The following is a 21,241-nucleotide window of genomic DNA, read 5'->3' on the forward strand; positions in this document are numbered from 1 at the left end:
CACGTATGACTATTTGCGGAATACATGCCTACATTATATTTATGAACTGGAGCTAGTTTTGTATCGCCCTAGGTTATGACTGTTATATGATGAATATCATACAATGAATCTACCGATCCAATGCCTATGAATTTTCGACATATTGATCTTGCTAAGTTACTACTGCTACTATTGCTGTTTCACTTGCTACAAAATCATTTCTATCACTGTTACCGTTACTATTGCTGCTACCACTATTACCAAAACTATCATATTACTGTGCTACTGATCACTTTGCTGCGGATATTTAATCTCCAGGTGTGGTTGAATTGATAACTCAACTGCTAATACTTGCAAATATTCTTTGGCTCTCCTTGTGTCGAATCTATAAATTTGGGTTGAATACTCTACCCACGAAAACTGTTGCGATCCCATATACTCGTGGGTTATCAAGATCCTTTTCTGGCGCCGTTGCCAGGGAGCATAGCTATATTTGTTGAGTCACTTGGGATTATTATCTATTTATCATTATGAAGAATCCGAAGGATACCAAGACTAAGATTTTTCCCTCTAAGACGAGGGGAGGTAAGGAACTCCCATCTAGCTCTGCACTTGATTCACCTTCTATTTTGAGTAGACTTGCAACACCACCACATGCTATTAATCATGATATGTTGCAAGTTATTGATGATGCTACTTCTATGAATGCTACTCATGATGACGCTAGTGCCTTGCTTGATGATAATATGTCACTAGGTGAATTTCTTGATGAACAAATCGCTAGAGCTAAATATATGGAGCATGCCGAAACTGATGAAATTATTGAAACTGATGAACTACTTGAAACTGAAAATCTTGAAACACCTATTAGACCTAGCCCTCCTAGATATGAAATGCCTAAGATACCTGAAGGTTATGTTATGGATGAGGAGATAGCTAGAGATTTTCTTGCTTGCAATGATAGAGATGATCTTAAGAAATTATTATGCAAACTGAAAGAAAAATCTTTGAATGCTAGAATGAAATGTGATCCTAAGTTTGCTACTTCACCTATCTTTATTGATGATAAGGATTATGAATTCTCTGTAGACCCAGAGTTAATTACTTTGGTTGAATATGATCCTTTCCATGGCTATGAAACTGAAACTATTATGGCAGACTGACGGCTCGTGTCCGCGTCAGTTTTTCCCCGAAGAGGAAGGGATGGTGCAACACAACTACGGTAGGTGTTTCCCTCAGTGATGAAACTAAGGTTATCGAACTAGTAGGAGAACCAAACAACACTATGTAAATGGTAGCTGCACACAAAGGACAAATATTTGCAACCTGACGCGTAAGAGGGGTTGTCAATCCCTCTCGGATAAAAGATAGATTTGTTTGTAAGATTTTGGATAAATAGATCTCTCAATAAAAAATAAATAAATAAAGTGCAGCAAGGTATTTTTGTGTTTTTAGAATTATGGATCTAAAAACAAAAACATACAAAAATAGATCTCGAAGCAAATATGATAAAGAATAGACCCAGGGGGCGTAGATTTCACTAGTGGCTTCTCTCAAGAAAATAGCATACAATGGGTAAATAAATTATTGTTGGGCAATTAATAGAACTTCAAATAATTATGAAAATATCTAGGCCACGATCATTATATGGACATCTCGTCCAAGATTAGTAGACCGACTCCTGCCTGCATCTACTACTATTACTCCACACATCAACTGCTATCCAGCATGCATCTAGTGTATTAAGTTCATGGAGAGACAAAGTAATGCCATAAGAATGATGACATGATGTAGACAAGATCTATTCATGTAGGAATACACCCCGTCTTGTTATCCTTAATAGCAACGATCAACACGTGTCTTGCTGCCCCTTCTATCACTGGGAAAGAATACCGCACGATCGAACCCATCACAAAGCACCTCTTCCCATGTCAAGAAAAATCGATCTAGTCAGCCTAACTAAACCGAAGATTCAAAGAAGAAATATGAGGCTATAAGTAATCATGTATATAAGAGATCAAAACTCAAATAACTTTCATGGATAAAATAGATCTGATCATAAACTCAAAGTTCATCGGATCCCAACAAACACACCGCAAAAAGAGTTACATCAAATAGATCTCCAAGGGACCATTTGATGCGGAGCATCCTACGGGCATCACCATGTCAAGAGTCCATTTGGCAAGTGACACGTGCGACTTCTACTTCTCATACATAAAGGTGAATCTTCTCCTTTACACGTGTTCACTGGACCCCTTCGAGGATGGTATACTACTTGACACTCCACTCGTGTGCATGCATAGTTACTGCCGGAGCTTCATAGACGACGAGGAGGAGTGCGAGCGCAATGAAACAACTACACCATCCACGAAGGAAGCGTGGAAGAGAAGATGGAAGAAACGGAGCTGCTACAAGCTACAACCACCGGACATCCGGTACCTGACGCATCCCAAATGGCCAGAGGAACTACAGCTGACGCGTGCTACAGTGGCTGGACGACCGACGCCCACCGAACGTCCGACATGTCCCAGGAACCAGACGTCCGACGCTTATCGAAAATCCGGTGCCACCTATCCTGAAGCAAAATGACGGACTTCCGATGCCCGCCGGACGTCCGGTCCCCCACGAGCCGCCAGACATCCGACAATCTCTGGAAATCCGGTGCAGCTACACCCGAGAAGAATCAGAGGACTTCCGACACGCGTCGGACATCCAGACCATCCCGAGCCACCGGACGTCTGACCCCCACCGGTCGTCGGGTACCTGCCTGTGCGCAGCCACGGGCCTTTGGCCTTGTATCCCTCTCCCACTTACCCCTTCGTGGCTTAGACTATAAATAGACCACCTCCACCTCCTTTCTAGGGTCAGCAAAGTGATAGCTCATTTGTATGTGAGCTTTGCTCCTTCCACTCCTCCTCCTCCTCCTCCTCCTCCTCCTCCTCCTCCTCCTCCTCCTCGAGAGAGAGAGAGAGAGAGACCACTACTCCATTGGAGGCCAAGACCTCCATCTTGGAGAAGATCCTGCGGGACATCATCAAGACCCCCTCACGGGAGGACCCCCCATCAAGACCTCCTCTTGGAGATGAACTCTACATTGTATCTTTCCTTTTGTTGTTCATGTACCTTGTTGTGTGTTTGGTTGTCTAGTAGATGTGTGATTGGACTTGTTCTTGAGTGTTTCCCCTTGTGATTTCTCCCCGTTCTTCCTCGTGTTCTTTGTGTTCTTCAAGGGAATCCACTCCAATCGTGAAAGATCGGTCTACACCGGGTTAGCCCCGTATCATATGGTATCATGAGCCACCTTTATCATGTATTTGGAGCTCCTACCCCTTGTTTTATAGCTTGATTTTGTTGTGTTCTTCCCCAATTTCGAAAATCCCCACCAAAAATAGTCCCATTTTTTTTGATTTGTTGGCTTGATGATGTTTTGTTGATTTTGATCCATGAATTTGCTTGGTTCCGAGTGGATCTAGCATTTCCCCAAGTTTCCCCATCTTTCATCCACGAAATCTCATCCATTTTGACCCCAAAATCCCCAAATTCCGCCCAAAATCGCGTCCCGGAGCTCAAATCCCGCGTTGACCCCGACCCACCGGACGTCCGACCTTTACCGAACGACCGGAACCCCAAACCCGAGCTGAAACAGCGGATTTCCGAGCCCAACCGGACGTCCGATGACCGGACATCCGTCCATTACCAGACGCCCGACACCTGTAGATATCGACTTTGGCTGATTTTTGTTTTGCCATAACTAATTCATCCGAACTCCGATTTTGATGTTCTTTAGCTCGTTTTGAAGCTATTGACATCCCCCATCCCACAAAAATACCACCAACATCATTTGACTCCATCAAATTTTGTGAATTTTGGCATATTTGCCTAGGCCCTCCACCACATCATCCGCATTACCACCACCGACTTCCACAACCTAACCCATTTTTCTTGCCATAGCATTAGTGGTTGCTTGAGTAGTGTTTCGAGTCTCCTAAGGTGTTTCGGCTACTTAGGGACAGTTACTTCTTCATCAACAACCACCACCACTTCCGCATAACCTTGCCCACCATACATTTCGCCAACCCAACTTAACCCAATTGTTGTTTGAGCTTGTTTGAGTTGTGGCTTGTGTCTCCTAAGGTGTTTCGGCTACTTAGGGACGGTAATTTCAACTCCGACACGTGATAGCCCATCATTCCACTTCTGAATTGCCAAGTGCAAACCACCACCGCATTCCGCTACCACCATTTGACATTTGCCTTTGGAGATTTTGAGTTTGCGGTTTTTCCGTTTCCTAGGGTGTTTCGGCTAACTAGGAATGGGTCGACATCGGCAACACCGCCTCTCATCATCGCCAAGGATGGTAACCTCGATGGCACCATTGTATATCCTCCTTGCAATTGCATTGATAACCTCTAGCCCATTTTGCGTCACTTGCCTATCGAGACTAGCCATTGAGTATTGCCGACAATGTTACTTGTGCACATTAGTGATCCATACCTTCCATTGCATATATACCATATCATCTTGGTATCATCATATCATCCCTTGTGTCACAAGTTTTTTCCCGCATATACCCTATTGCTATCTTGGTTTGTGCATTGTGCAAAAGTGGCCATACAAAAAAAATAAGCTTTTAAGCAAAGAAAAAAGTGAACAAAGAGCTTGTAAGCAATAGCCATAGCATCACAATATATCATATGGTATCATACTCGATCATATTGGATCATCTTGTGCTAAAGCACCGAAACATACATACATAGCATACTTGGGATAGAAAGTTTATCCATTTTGCATCTTATAGGTTGTGCACAGGTGTCGTATCTGCCTATTGAGCAATCGTGCTAGCGTCACTCTTGAGTTTTGCAACACGAGCATTTTCCTTGGACTCCACATTTTGTGCTCATTCCTTGGTTGCACGACCCCATTTATCTATCCGTGTGTGTGTTTCCATGTGCCATTGATTGCTATTAGTCTACTTGTTTCACTTGCAAATTTGTGAATCTCTTTCAACATTATTGACTCTTGCTAACATTTTGCATCAAATTTTTGTGCCACTATCCTCACCAAGCTCCAGCATAAGCTTTACTTGATAGGTGAGAGTGAACAAGTCCGGTACCAATTCCACTATTCTTTCATTTCACACTGAGAGAAACGGGACACATCCTCAACATTGGGAAAATGTAACTTGGTATTGTTTATCTCATTTCTTACTCACCTCTACTCAAGTCTTGTGATGGATAGTCAAGGCATTTCACCTTGGGACTACAACAACAATGACAAGTTCGATATCACGAAAAACTCCACTGACGCCAAGATGCAAGCTCAAATGGAGGAGATCAAATCCCTCATCAAGTCCTACAAGAGATCTTCCTCATCTTCAAGAAGATGCTCTAGTGCACATGCTTCCGAGCTACCATCTCTGGCAAGGTCACATCGGCATTGACACCAACACCGACAAGAACGTGAAGGTCAAGAGCTCAACACCAACTACCGCTCAACGACATCACCATCTCCCTTGGCATCTTCGCCAAGGGACCTCAAGGCATCTTCGCCTACGGACATACGACATCTTCGCCAACAAGCACCCCAAGACTGCGCTCAAGAGAAGCTCCCCAAGCTCAAGTCTGCAACTTCCCCGAGCTACTACGACCTCGACATCGACCACGTGATTCCTTTCTATGGGACTCAAGAACCCGAGGGGTATCTCGAGTGGGAGCGCTTGATGGAAGAATACCTCAAGCTACATCAAGTCCCTTCCGAAGATCAAGTGAAGTGTGCCACAAGGAACTTCCATGACTACGCATCGGCATGGTGGTTTCACACACCTTCGGAAAACTACGACATGAGTTGGCCCAAGACAAAGAGAGTTGTGCGGCGAGAGTTTGTGCCTCCAACCTACACGGAACAAATTCAATGCCAATTGGAGAACACCATCCAAGGATCCAAGTCCATCGGCGCATACTTCAAGGATATGAAGAATGCCTTGCGATGAGCCGGCGTGGACGACCCCATTTCGATGAAGTTGACATCTCTAAGACTATCTTCCTCGAGAACTACAAGTCCTCTATGACAACTACGTTGGTGCTCTCAAGGCGGAACAAGAACTCATGAAGGCCAAGGCTTCTCCACCCCAAGCTCACTTCGCGATGACCAAGCTCCATGAGAACGAGCATGAGGATAGTACCACCAAGATGTCCAAGCCTGACGAGCTCCAAGACGGTACTCCCAAGTTCGACTTCACCGCCATCCCTCTTTGTTGCATTGATGATGCCAAGTCTACTTCGACTCTTTTTCAAGACGGTGCGGCAATGGGTACGACTATGGAGACCTTCAAGGACCAAGCTTTGGAGGCGAGCGACACGGTGACGAGCAAGGATGATGCTTCCATCTTTGGAGGCGAGAGTGATGATGTGCCATCTTCGGCCTTCATCCACGGCGACGATGATGAGATGATCGAGCATGGGATTTTCCCTTCGGTCACGGAGGAGAGTGATGATGTGCCATCTTCGGCCTTCATCCACGGCGACGGCGATGAGATGGTTGAGCATGGGATTCTCCCTTCGACCACGACGACGTATGATGACTTGAGTGACTTTTGCCACCATATTGAGAGTGAGAGTGACTTCACCACTAGCCCCATATATGACGAGTTTCCCCAATTCCCATGTGAGGAGAGCCACAACCCTCACCACTTGAGTGAGATGAGTGACTCCACCATATGTGACTTTGAGTGCACCTATTTTGAGGGAGTGAGTGAACCACCACATAGAGAGAGTGTGATAGTTGATAGGTCTCGTGAGGCCATTTGCATTTCTAACAACTTGACATCTACCTCTATTGTGTCTTCTCATTTGGTGCTAGGTCCCATTTATGATGACGCACCGGTCCTCGATGACTTCATCCTCCCTTTGGACAAGACGATGGCTATGGTGGAATATGATGCACCCCCACATGGTTCCATCAAGTTGATGATGACGACCACCATTTGGTCTTTGCCACCTCACCTACACCACTTGAGTGGAATGAAAAAGGTAACATAGGTGAAGGTGATGCTCTAGTCCCACTAGTTGACATTCTTGACATTGATTGCTTGCATGAGGTTGATCCACCTAGTACCATGCTCCATGCTAGTATGATTTCCCCATGCAATGATTTGCCCATTTATGATGAGTATGATAATTCTCATGTGGAGTCTATTAGTTGTGATGCCATGTTACATAGGATTTCTTATGACAATTCTTTATGTCACATCATGTTTGATAATCCGCTTGACTTGTCATATGCTATGCATGAGATCGACCATATGTCTTATTTGCAATCTCATCATAGTGACTATGCATATGCCATTAAAATAAACCCAATTTGCACATATGGCATAGATGACAAGCCCATGGTTATTGGCATTTTTTTTCTTGTGATGATATTGATATGCTCCCGTTGCATCATTTATCTCATATGCCATGCCATGACCACCTAGCTTCAGATATACATTGTTTTAGATGTTGTCCATTTTCTCCATATGATGTTTCCGATATTGCTCATGAGGAGACCCCCATAGTTTCCTCATACATTTTAGGAGATTTTGATTCATCCCATGCATTGCATGACTCCAATAATTATGTGCACCATATGCTCCCCATGAATAAACATGCTATTGTTGTGCCATATACTTGCATTCTCAATTTGTGTCCCCATCATGTCATACACAATAACTATTCTTTCATGATGGATGACATGTTCTTATACCATGCATCAAATTTCTTTGAGCGATGCTTATATTGTGCTAACTCACATATGCACATACACATCATGATGTATGATGTGTACATTTACCACACACACAATTTCTTTCGCTTGTATATTTGTTGTGTAGGTACCCATGCTTAGTTGTCAACTTCCAATCCCATGAGTTGACAAAACAAGCTCCAGAGAGCAATGATGACTTGGGATCCCATGAATTGTCTTTCCCACCGCTCTCTTCGTGCAAAGACTTCGTGCATTCATTCTACATGGCCCTCACTTGGCTATGGGTTATTATCCATTACATATTATATGCCCATCTTGCCATGTTCACTTTGCATGATATGCTTATTCCTATGCCTTTGCCATGCATTTGTGACCCATGCTTTGCATTACACATGATGATTGATTCTGGTACTTGTATGTGTATTTGCAAGCTTGGTGGAGACATTGCTTGTTATTGCCATGTTCCATTTATGACCCATTCCTATGATGATACTAGGATCTTGCTTTGTGTTCGTGCTTGCGATATGTCATGTGCATTGCCTATGCCTATTATTTGCTCACATGACATGATTGCCATGATTTCCTTTAGTATGTTGCATCTTTGATCCACTAGTTTGCATGACTTGATCTATGCTTGCTCATGTTAGATCACCCATGATTCATACTTGCTCATTTCATGGGGTTGATGACAACCACTACATGCTTTGCACATGATTACTATTGCTTCTTGTCATATATATCCATATGTTGCCTCTCTCATGCTAGATGATTTTCCATGTATTGAGTGCAACAATGCTTCACTACAAAAAAAAGACACATCCGTGACATTTTGGGAAAAACGAATTTTTTTCTGTCATGCTTATGACACTTCTATGACGCTAATTGTGACAAAACCCGGTATCATCATAGATGTGGTGGGCTCCTACTTCTATGACAAAAAATCATGACGAAAATGGGCTTTTTGTCCTGGGCAGGCCGGAGACGCAGCTGCATGACATTCTTTGAGCCGTCCATGACGAAAAAACCGTGGTAGAAGCGAGGGCGAGGAAAATATCGGGGAGTTCCCGCTTATGGTGGGTGGTCGGGGGCTGAGCGATGCGCGTTTCTCTTCTACACGTACGCGCGTGGGTGCGAGGCATTGGGCTCTAATTGAACCCGAGTGAGGCGTTTGCCTAACTGAACCCGAGCAATTGCACTACAGGCTACGCGTTACTGAACCCGAGCGATCGATCGATGGCTATTAGCTGAACCCGATCGAGCGATTCCTCCATTCGCTACTGCTGCTAACTGAAGCCGATTGAACCTGCTGCCTCATTCCCTTGATGCACAGTGAGCGTTGTTGGGGGGGTTTGGATGAACAATTCCCGGTGGGGGGGTTGGATGAACAGGACCCCATGGTGTTGCCGCTGGATGAACAGGACCCCAATCGATCGAACCGGTTGGGCATGGATGAAGAGGACCCCGTGGAGGGAAGGTTGAACAGTAGCCAGTGGAGGGCTGGTTGAACAGTAGCCGGTGGAGGGCTGGATGAACATTGGCCTGTGGAGGGGTGGTTGATCAGGACCCTGTGGATAGGGCTGGTTGAACAGTAGCCAGTGGAGGAGTGGTGGAGGCTGGATGAACAGGAACCCGTGGATGTACAGTCGCAGGTGGAGGCTGGAGGAGGTCGACGGTGGATGAACAATAGCCCGTGGAGGCTGGAGGAGGTCGACAGTGGAGATGAACAGTATCCCGTGGAGTCCCGTTTTGCGGTACGCCACACCCCTCTTGATGAACAAGACCCCCGTTTCGACCGTAGCGCTCCAACACAAGTCTGTTTCCTCTGTTTTTCGGTATGCTACACCCCTCTAGATCAGCAAGACCCCATTTCGACCATAGGAGGTCCAACAGAAGTCCGTTTCCTCCGTTTTACGGTACGCCAGACCCCTCCCGATGAACAGGATCCCGTTTCGACCGTGGCCGGTCGAACACAAGGCTGTTTCCTCCATTCTGCGGTACGCCGGGCCTCATTTCCATTGTTCCGTCCAAGTCGGTTGGCTCCCGATGAACAACACGCATTCCGTTGCCTCCCGATGAACACGACGCATTTCGTTGCCTCCCCATGAACACGACGACTACACAGTTTCTCTGTTCCGACCCAGCCATGTACACGAGTCCTGGCCATACGTATACGCGAGTAGGCGTTTGAGACCCCGCCCGTATGTACGTATGTGGCCGTATTTACTTTCTTGCACCCTGGCCGTTGTACGTACGTGTACATGCTACGTGCGCTCCTCTACTATGATACCTGCACACCTCTACTACGACACATGCCCTTCCTTCCTTGCACGGCCACGGTTCATCGCTGCAGCCTGCAGATAGACCGATTGACCAGTATGTGCATACACGTCCGCGACCAGAATGACAATGCTACGTACCCTTCAACCAGGTGGGTCCCGACTGTCAGGCACTTCCTTGCATGCGAAGATGTAGCTGGTGGGTCCCAGCAGTCAGGGGGGAAACGTTTTTTCATGAAATAGGTGGCTCGTCCGATGGGTCCCTGCTATCAGGTGGAGGAATAATTATTTTGCGCGTAATAAGGAGGCACTTCCTTGCTGCGGCCATGGACCCAGCCGCCAGCCTCTCCACGTATAGTACTCTTCCGATGGAAGTCGTTCCTTGACCACGTTGGCCACGCCGTGCCGAGAGCACTAGGGCGGTGGACGACGGCGAGGCTTAGGAAGGGGACGACACGGAGCCGGGGAAGACGCGGCAGTGGAAGCCCACGCGGAGATGAGTACAAGGGTTCACTGGTTCGGCTGCGGTGTGAGGCTGTCGTCGCCGCAGAATAACAGGGGGTGTGGGTGAGTAGAGGGATGACCTGGCCAGCGGTGCGAGTAGTATGGGGCGGTGAGGCCTCCGCACATCACAGCCGACCACGGGAGGTAGTAGCATGCGACACGACCGGCGCGGCTTTGGGTGGCTGGAGCAAGAAGACCAGAGGTTGAAGAAGCACTACGGCCGCTGGATGGACATCGTACAGTCACTGTTGCTAGAATCGTTTATATTGACTAAGTTGACAAAGCCCTTGGTACGCGTCAACTTAGTAGGCCCACAGGTTAGCCTCCGAAACGGTGCGCCCAAATGGCAGGGGGAGGAATCATTTTTTGGGTGGCTGAAGCAAGAATATTCGAGATTGAAGAAGAAGCACGACATCTGTTGGATGGACATCCAACGACCACTACTGCTAGAACCGTGTGTTGACTATAAGTTCAGAAAGCCTTGCATACGCGGCACCTTAGTTTTTTTAGGGGACGCGTCAACTTAGAAGGCCCACAAGTGTGTGGCAGAGAACATACAGCCCATTTGCTATTTGTAAGAATGTACAACCCATTTTTGAATTCTTATGGACTTAACTACATCCCATTTACAGTTTGTTAAAAGCACAACCCATTTTCTCGCTAGGACACTGATTAATAATTTCAACCAACCGCTCAAAACAGAATTCAAAAAAATTTCCCACATTTTGATGGGATCCAAAATATTTTTATCCAAAATTTCTAGCCAGATTAAATATAATTTCAAAATAAAGTTGTATTACATAAAAATCCAACGAAATATCGCGCGCGCAACAAGTAATGAAATTAAAATGTTCAAATTCCAAAAATAATATATTTTGTAAACTAATTACGCGTTTGGAGCATTTTTTTATAGTTACTGCCCAGTTATTATAATTACATCCCATTTATTATTTCTTAAAGTCCATTTTCTTGTTAAGCCTAATGCATCCCTCCTAGGAAATATTTGCAGCCCAGCGGGGCGGAGAATAACAAGTTGACCCGGATATTGTGTACAACTGTCGGCCCAGTTGCATTGCTGATGTTGAAAAAAATGCGTGTGTAGTACGGTACAACGTTACATGGCTACTCAGCCCACATTCAGCAACGCCGGAAAGGCCCAAACAAGGCTTCTGTACAACTTTTTGAAGTCAATGAGCTCAATTAATAACTTAAGAAAAAAGTTAGAGTATAGTGGAACCTATTTAAAAGCTATCATGAGCAAAGAAATAATTCAACGGGTCCCACTTGTGTGCGCGCGCGCGTGCGTGTGTGTGTGTGAGAGAGAGAGACAGGCCCATCGGTCGATGCTCGTAAATACATCTTTCAGCCATATGCATTGCTGATGCTCGGTAAAAACTTATATAGTTGACACAATCATATAACATCATAGGACACTGAACTTGCATATAAAAATTTCACGCAGGCGGCACAATTAGGGTGGAATCAGTGGATGCTACGGGTAGGGCTATGTTGAAACCAACGAACTCGTACATAACGGTTCATCGTCTTTAGCAATGACGGGGAAATATCTTGAATGTTGTGCAAAGAAAACAGACAGACAACACAATAAGTTCTGCTAGCACATTAAGTTGACGTACAACCCTTTCTAAAAGAAGTTCAGGTACAAAATTAGAATAGGTCACAATCAAATGTACTTGCACAACAGTGCTTCACACCCATAGCTCGGATTTAACTAGTATCTGACAAGATTCAGTTGTTACCTCAAATTAGAGCACATCCAGGCAGCTAGCCCTGCCTCTTCTCCCAAAGAGCAGTGACCTCCGCCGCGCGATGGAGTAGGCCCTGTGCCATCCATCGTTTCGAGCAACACGGGGAAAGTATGACGTTGACTCCTATAATGGACATTGTCGACGGACCCTGGCACCAGCGGCGGCGGCAGGACTTCGATTGCTTGATTGACCACTTCTTCGACATGCACGAACACTCGATACAGGTACATCCCTGACATGGTCCGCGACAGCCTTGGTGGCGACGAATAGTACAACCCCAGTTCCTGCACCGGTATCTCAACACCAATCACCTTCGGTATGGTGGACGACTTCTTCATCCATGCCATAACGGTCAGAGCCCAGTTGTCTAAAGGAACAAAGATACTTACGAGCTCACCTCCACGGTCGTTGATAAGCTCATTCATGGACTCGTTGTTCCAAGCACGTCGAGGCATGCTGTGGAAGGTAAGCTTTGTTAAAAACTCAAGCTCAGAGGGAACCGAGCCCCATCCTGGGTGCCACCGATCAAAGCTCACCAACGCGCCATCGTAGAACAAACAGCGGGAAGATTCGAACACATGACTGCAGTCGAAGGTTGTCCGGAACCTGACAAAGAAATTAGCCGGTGGCGGACAGACTTCGACGAGCAAGTCACTTATTTGGATGTCGTGCGCAATGCCAAGATATTTGACAAGGTCGTCCGGCGAGACGGGAGGCCGGTCGCCGTTGATGGTTACCATCAGCACTTTGCCGGCAAACTGGTCGTCAAGCACCGCCATGCCACTGTTGAGCGACAGCATGCAGCGACCGAAGGCAGGACGAACCTCAGGATCTCCGGCTCGGAGATCCGTGTTGACTAGCGACATGATAGTGCGCTTGAGTACAGGGAGTACAGGAGGGGGATTTGGGGGAACTGGGTAGGAATTGAGATTCCAGAGGTGGGGGAGGGGCGGGATATTGGGGATGAAAAGGTAGCATGAATTTCAAACACACGCCAATATGCTCTCGGTGCGCAAGCGCATGAAAACACCGGTGGTGCCCACATGTCGGCCTAAGAGTCCTTATTCTTTCTTGTTTGGAGAGCCCGGCCTTTTTTGAGGATCTTTTGAGAGCCCGGCCTCAGAGTCATAATTGACCTATTTGGCATTGCGTTACTACTCAGCCCATATTCAACACCTCACTGGCCCAAACAAGTGTACATCATCGAAAGGACACTGAACTCAGATTATAACTTGAAACAAGGAGATATACTCTGAACACTAGAGAATGGTGATGCCCTCATTTATCCCACCAGCAGTTCGAGACAATAAACAGTTCGAAACAACTATATATACAACATTCAAACACTGACTAGTGATTACTACTGACATAAACAACAAGACATGATAGTTCATAAGAAGTCTTGCTACACCACCAAAACGCACCCATCTGCAGCGCTCAGACTCTCGTGATCCAGACGAGAATGACATTCTAAATATAGGCAACTATTACATAGTAAGAGTGACATAGATAAGGATGACCAAATGACAAGGAATATGCATAACAAAAGAGAGAACTACCCATCCAGAACAAGCAACCAAGACAACAAGTCATTCGAAGAGGGATGATCCAACACCATCATAATTTGCAGCCCCGCTTCAACGACTAGTGATCCGGAGACACCAGTACTCCACCCTTTCGATGCAACAGCCCAATTACCTATTAACCTGAAGGCTTGAACCACATCACTACCTGTCGTACTTGAGACATCCAAGGATCAAAGTTAATCCAGATGCCTTTGTCATTCTCACCTTCTTTTGCCTGCATGCTGTATTGTTGACAATCAAGGGAGTTTGCTCCCGAACTCCTTGGGCTCGCCATGTAGACACAGTTTTCCATAGCAAACAGAGCCTCTCTCCCATCAAGGTCCTTGCCAATGGTGATCTCCTAGTTAATCGGATAATTGAGTCCGAGAAACAGAGAGTGTGAACCAAGGCTGTTTACCCGCCTCCAACTCAAAAATCCTGAAGGCCCCAACAAGCTAGTATCCTGCTCATAGACGTAACAGCCACTGTTCGGATACTCACGTATTTCACGGTGCTTGTATACAGTGGGGTTTTTGCAATATAACTTTTCTGGCTCATGTGTTCAAATGGTCATCAGTCTTTTGCCGTCGTCTGATCGAGCGAGGAACTAGTTGTGCTTCCTTGTTTTTGGCAAAGGTGGTGTGATTACAAAGGGCAGTAACTATAGGGACACTGCATCATATCAAAAAGGACAAACATTGTTAATGTAAGATCAGCATTGTTCAGAGTATGAGTAGGATAATGCAAGAAACATAATTGATATGTCCATGTTGGAACTGGGAGGAAAATACAAGGAAATGTATACTGGGTTCGAACATATAGAAGTGCCATGCATGGTTATACCCATGTTATCTCGCAATCGATTCTTCACAGGAAACTACCATGTCATGCATGTTATGTAATCATGTTTTGTCCTCACAAACAAATTCTTCAAGGTAACTAACAGACCATGCATTGTTATATACTCGTGTTCTGTGGGCAAATTTTTTGTGAGGATATTATTCTAGCCATTGATTGCTGAAGGGCGAATATAGGTATGTACACATGGTAAGCATTACATGATTTCACTACTTCCAAATATAGAGTTCTCCATATGCACATTTCCTTCCCTAATGTATGGTTAGATGAAACCAACAGTGTGGTGCATGTTTCTACATCATGATAATGAGGAAACTAACATGGCCATTGATACACACTCATATTTAGTAGTAGTATATAGATTAGTGTAAAATAAGGAGAATATCCATATATTCCTAACCGTTTGATTATTCAGGGGTACAAATTGGCTGTAATGACATGGTCACAATCGCATGAATTAGCTCATTCCAAATATAGATGATTTACGGCGTCTCTAATACATTTCCATAGTTCTACCCAAATTCTGCTCAAACAGGGATATGCCAATCATCACAAAAAGTTCAAACAGTTTCACGGCATCATCATTAACATCAGACGGAAACAACTTGCATGCGCCGTCCCAGCAATACATGGTGCCATCTGCTTTGTCGATCGCGTAGATGATGCCATTGTGTTCAATAGGATCACAGAAGTGTGTATCAGCTTTGACGATGATCCACTGCGAGCTAAGTTGTCTCCAGCTAAAGAAGGCACCGGTGTAAAGATAGGTGAGTCCGCGGTCAAAAAAGGCAATTAGCATGAAGTTTGTGTAATTCGCATGTCATGTGGGCACATGCATATTACAATCTTCTGCAAAACAAGGTTTGTCCAACTGATGTGGTAATCTAGATGACTTGGACCGCAATGGTAAAACTCTATATAATCCAACTGAGGAAGCATAATCTCATGGGAGGTCTTGAAGTTCACGAGCACCAACTTTTTCCCATCTTCTCTGACGGCAGCCATCCAGTGGGAATTCATGCCGACCCAGTACATACCTGCCAAGAAGTTTCGGGCGATGGTGATCGGATCAAAGTCGAGGGAAATGATGTACGTCGACCCACTACATACCTGCAAAGAAGTTTCGACTAATGGAGATCGGATTGAAGTCGAGGGGCATCATGTACGCCTCCATATCATGGTGAGCAAATCTCGCAAGACTAGATAGCAGCAAGCAGGGTGTCTTGAAAAGCTTAGGCCTCGCTTCGACGATGGCCGTGTGCATGTCCCTCGAGCATGCAGCCAGCCGCAGGGCGCTCAACATATCCATACATGAACAACAGAGGTCGAGGATGTCACTGGGGAGATTGCTCCAATCGTGGCTCATATGGATGATGCGCGTGTCACGCCCAATATGCGATACTATCCTAAAGAGACTCTAAGGTCCCACCAAGGATAGAACCGCATATTGATACACTTTTGCAAGGGGGATATCATTACATCAACATTACATAATAGATGGGGATACATACAAGGCATACAAATGCCGCAAGAATACATCTATACATCATACATAAGATCAACATCCGACTACGGATGAAACAAAAATAGAAGCTCGAACGACATCCACCCTGCTAGCCCAGGATGCCGACCTGGAACCTATCCCTTGATCGAAGAAGAAGCAGAAGAAAAACTCCAAAACAAGTAACATCACTCTCGCGTCATGATCATTGTAAAACTTGTACCTACAACTGGTGTGTTAGTAATCTGTGAGCCACGAGGACTTAGCAATCCCATTACCATGGGTATCAAGACTAGCAAAGCTTAATGGGAAAGGAAGGGGTAAAGTGGTGAGGTTGCAGCAGCGACTAAGCATATATGGTGGCTAACATACGCAAATAAGAGCGAGAAGAGAGCAAACGGAACGGTCGTGAAGCTAGCAATGATCAAGAAGTGATCCTGAACTCCTACTTACGTTCATACATATCCCAAAACCGTGTTCACTTCCCGGACTCCGCCAAAAAGAGACCATCACGGCTACACACGCGGTTGATGCGTTTTAATTCGAATCTGGTGTCAAGTTATCTACAACCGGATATTAACAAATTCCCATCTGCCACATAATCGCGGGCATGGCTCTCGAAAGTTTATACCCTGCGGGGGTGTCCCAACTTAGCCCATCACAAGCTCTCACGGTCAACGAAGGGTATTCCTTCTCCCAGGAAGACCCGATCAGTCTCGGAATCCCGGTTTACAAGACATTTCGATAATGGTAAAACAAGACCAGCAAAGCCGCCCGATGTGCCGACAATCCCGATAGGAGCTGCACTATCTCGTTCTCAGGACAACACAGGATGAGACTAGCTACGAGTAAAACTAGCCCTCAAGTTTCCCCGAGGTGGCCCCGCAGGCAGCTCGGTTCGGAACAGCACTTAGAGAAGCACTGGCCCGTGGGGGCTAAAATAAAGATGACCCTCGGGTTGGCCGACCCAAGGGAAGGGTATAGGTGGTGGTGAGGCAAATGGTAAAACCAAGGTTGGGCCTTGCTGGAGGAGTTTTATTCAAAGTGAACTGTCAAGGGGGTTCCATAAATCACCCAACCGCGTAAGGAATGCAAAATCTGGGAACAGAACACCGGTATGACGGAAACTAGGGCGGCAAGAGTGGAACAAAACACCAGGCATAAGGACGAGTCTTCCACCCTTTACCAAGTATATATATGCATTAATTAAATAAGAGATATTGTGATATCCCACCATAATCCTGTCCACCATGGAGCAATCTTCAACTTCACCTGCAACTAACAACACTATAAGAGGGGCTGAGCAAAGCGGTAACATAGCCAAACAACGGTTTGCTAGGAAGGGTGAAAAAAGGTTAGAGGCTGACATGGCAAATTGGGAGGCTTGAAGAACAAGTGATAGGTAGCACAGCAAAGCGATAGAACGAAGCAACTAGCATAGCAATGATAGTAGTGAGATCCAAGGTGATGGTCTTCTTGCCTGAAAACCCGCTACGAAGAAGAACGAGTCCATGAAGAAGACGAACGGTAGTAGTCGAACGAATCCTCACAACTCCAGAACGAAACCGAAGCTAACGAGAGAAGCAAACCGGAAAGAAGCAAACAACATGGTAAACACACAAGCATAATCATGTCATGATGCACAATCAAGTATGATGTATGTCTGGTTTAATGAGGCATGGCATGGCAAAGTGCAACAAACAATACTACAAGTTAATTGGAGCTCAATATGCAACGAGTTGCATATTGACAAAACACCGCATTGACATATTTAGTTTAATCTCGTATAAGCTACCAAACAATATTAAATGTTGTTAAACATGGCAAGAGGTGAATCATATGAAAACTACCTATCTAGGCAAGTTTAAATGAGGCTGGAACAACAAACAACAATTCCAGAAAATCCCCATGTGCATATTTTGAATTAGCTACTGTTCTGCCCTAAAACATATTTTAATATTGTTAAACAGTAAAATAAAGGGTACCATATTAATCTATGCATTTTTCCACCCCATTTACATATAAAGTTTATTAAAAACCGAGTTACGGTTAATTAGTTATGAAATAAATCATTTTAACATGGCATTTTAGCAAATTAATGCAGACAGCAAGTTAAACATTTTAAACAAGGATGAGAGTTGGATATTATGAAACTAGATGAAATTTTAGGCATTTTACATATATAAAACATTTTAAACCGATGCATGGTTAGTTAGTTATTACATGCATGAACATGAGGGTTTTTCTATAAAACTACAGCCTCTTAAATAAAAGACAAATTCGCTTTAGAGGAAAAAAACACAATCGGGCTGAATCTGGGATCTGGGCTGGGGAGCTGCTCACATTGGGCCTCGGCCCGTTTGTGGAGTGGGTGGCTGGAAGGGGCGCTGGGCCTTGCGCGGCTGGCAGCCCATGCAGCTGGCCAGCATGGTCAACGCGCGGTTGGACCGAGCGAGCTACTCTCGCTTGATCTGGACGACGGGGGGGGGGGGGGCACTGAAGCGGGCGCGGGTGACGCTGGAAGCAGAGGAACAACGTGACAACGAGGGCGGCGCTGGCCTGATGCAGAGGAAGCAGGGCACGGAAGCAGAGCTCGGCTGCAGCTGGGATCGATCAAGGACTGGGCGACGGGGACGGCCGGGACGGGAAGGAGAGGACGCAGAACGGCCGGAACCGAGCGGATGGCTTGATGCAGAGAAGATGACGACGCGAGATGAACTCGCCGGCGTGGACGAGATGATAGGGCGCGAGGAGAATCTCGGGTAGAGGCAAGGTCATGGGTCGTGCTCGCGCCTCAGGCACGCGAGGAGAGTTGAGGAGGCCGACAGTGGCTTCCATGGCGCGGGGAGCTCCTGTACAAAGAAGAAAGAGGATGAATGAGAGGCAAAGGGGGAGCACGGGAAGGAGGAAGGACAGGGAGGAGGCCGCTGACCTGTGGGACGGGGGAATCCGATGCGGGAAAGACGGGGATGGCTGCCGGCGGCTCGACGTGGAGGCGACCCGAAGTCGCAGGTGACCAGGGCGGCGCGGTTCATCTCCATGGACGGACAATCATGGTTGCTCTCCTGTCCAGAACAAGAGAGAGATTAGTCCGAGGGGACCGGAGGAAGGAGAGAAGGGAGCCAGGACGGTGCTCATATGAGACGGCGAGGGTCGAGCAGGGGCTGGTCTCGGGAGGAGCTCGTCTCCCTGGTCGACGAGGAGAGCGAAGACGAGTTGGATCAAGGGGAGGCCTCGGGTGGAGTCTGGTTGGTGGGATTGGATCGGGGGGAATGAGGGGATCCCGAGGAAGAAAGGTAGGTGGGTGGCGGCGGTGGATGAGATGGATGGGACAAGGGGAGAAAATTTAGGGTTGTCCACAAATGGACTAGGGGTGGACTATATATATAAGAAAAAGTGGAGTTGGATCATCCGACTGAAATCAGACGGTCGAGATAAAATAGGTTATGGAGTCCAAATAAGAAAACAGAGATGTTTTAGAGATGTTTGGGGATGATCCGGACCCATTGGTCATGACAGCCCGGGTCGGGTCCGGGAGAAGTTTTCGGACTAGGTTGCGGAGGTGGTCGGTGGCTGTGCAGAGAGGCTCAAACAATCGGACAACAAATGAACCATTGCTCTCGAAAGGGATAATAAGGCAAGGGGGGAACCCGGCAACTACGAACGGATGCAAGCTTTCGAAAATAACTGCGGATGCAATGCTCATGATGCCATGATGAAATGCAACAACAACAAAATAAAACACACGACGGTTACGCAAAACATGGAAGGCGTCTGGAGCGTCGGTCTCGGGGCGTTACAACACTCCACCACTACAAGAGGATCTCGTCCCGAGATCTAAGGATGGCACCGGAGAGAAACGGAAGAGGAAGAGAAGAGGTAAAACTAATTGCTTCTTTGACAAAAGAGTGAAACCAACGAATCTTGAGAGGTTGAACAAACTGAAAGAGAGAATACAAGGGAGATGAACGAGATTGAAAACACTCCATTAAACACGAGGAACAAGCAACATTATGAGAACCTTGTAGGTTGAAAGACATAAGAAAAAGGGTTGCAATGGCCAAGAAGTGCATGCAAGCACTCCGGTTGAAACGAGATGTACAAGGAACGATAAAGATCAATTACGACAATACTCCAGTTGGAAATGGAAGGCATATAATGTGAACTTGGCAAAATGAAAGCACTTGGATGAGACTCCGGTTAAAAGAGGAATGATAGACACAACACTCCGATTAAATGGATAAGTAAAAAAATAACACGATCCTCACAATTCGAGATGATGAGCGAAGAGAGCAACATCACCATGCCTCCGGAAGAAAAAATAGAAGATAGATCATTGGAATAAAGGAATGGTGAAGAAAATGCCAACTTCTGCCACAAATGATCTTAGAAAGCACCCTTCCAAGAAGGTTAGAACGGAGTTGTTGGAAAACCAACAACGAAAAGAATAAGCTTGTAGTGGGCTTATGGAAACATCCCAACACTTGAGGTGAAATTCTGCCACTAACAAAAACAATTTCTTGTTTGAGATCAAAGAAGAGATGAAAACTTCTTTCGCCGAGAGGATAGGAGAAAACTCGGATCATTGATAAGCACCACAAATAGAAACATTGCTTAGGGAAGGCTTAAGGTGAAATATGACCCAAGATAACTTCAATGGAGGGATTAATTGATTTAGAATACCTCATTCTTGACAACATGTGACTCATGAAACATGAATGGAAATTGTCAAGAATGATATAACACCATCTCAAAAGATTAGGTAGAAAGAATTGCATTTCAGAATGCAAAAAGAAGAATACTTGAACTCCTTAGAAAAAAACATGTGTTGGGCACCATGTTTATTTTTTGAGTATAGCTTGGCGGATCTTAACTCCGTGAGAAATCTTGACGAACTATTGAAGAATGAAAGGGCTCCTTGATGAACCACCATGTAGAGCCTCCATGAAGAACTCCGGTAATAAAAGGATGATAAAAAGAAAGGGAAGTTGAAAACACAAGGTGAAGCCTTGCGATGATTTAGATGGAGCTTCACGACGAGATAAA

General features: G+C 45.8%; 1 protein-coding gene across 1 annotated transcript; it reads right to left on the reverse strand.

The window, feature by feature from the left end:
* Positions 1-18,681: 18,681 nt before the first annotated feature.
* LOC123115873 (uncharacterized) lies at positions 18,682-19,520 on the reverse strand. Its single transcript, XM_044536942.1, has 2 exons — positions 19,128-19,520; positions 18,682-19,047 (listed from the first exon to the last, which is right to left on the reverse strand). The coding sequence occupies exons 1-2, from the start codon at positions 19,234-19,236 to the stop codon at positions 18,809-18,811; spliced, it is 348 nt and encodes a 115-aa protein (XP_044392877.1). The 5' UTR covers positions 19,237-19,520; the 3' UTR covers positions 18,682-18,808.
* Positions 19,521-21,241: the final 1,721 nt, after the last annotated feature.

Source organism: Triticum aestivum, chromosome 5B (genome assembly GCF_018294505.1).
Source record: "Triticum aestivum cultivar Chinese Spring chromosome 5B, IWGSC CS RefSeq v2.1, whole genome shotgun sequence".
NCBI classification, from domain to species: Eukaryota; Viridiplantae; Streptophyta; class Magnoliopsida; order Poales; family Poaceae; genus Triticum; species Triticum aestivum.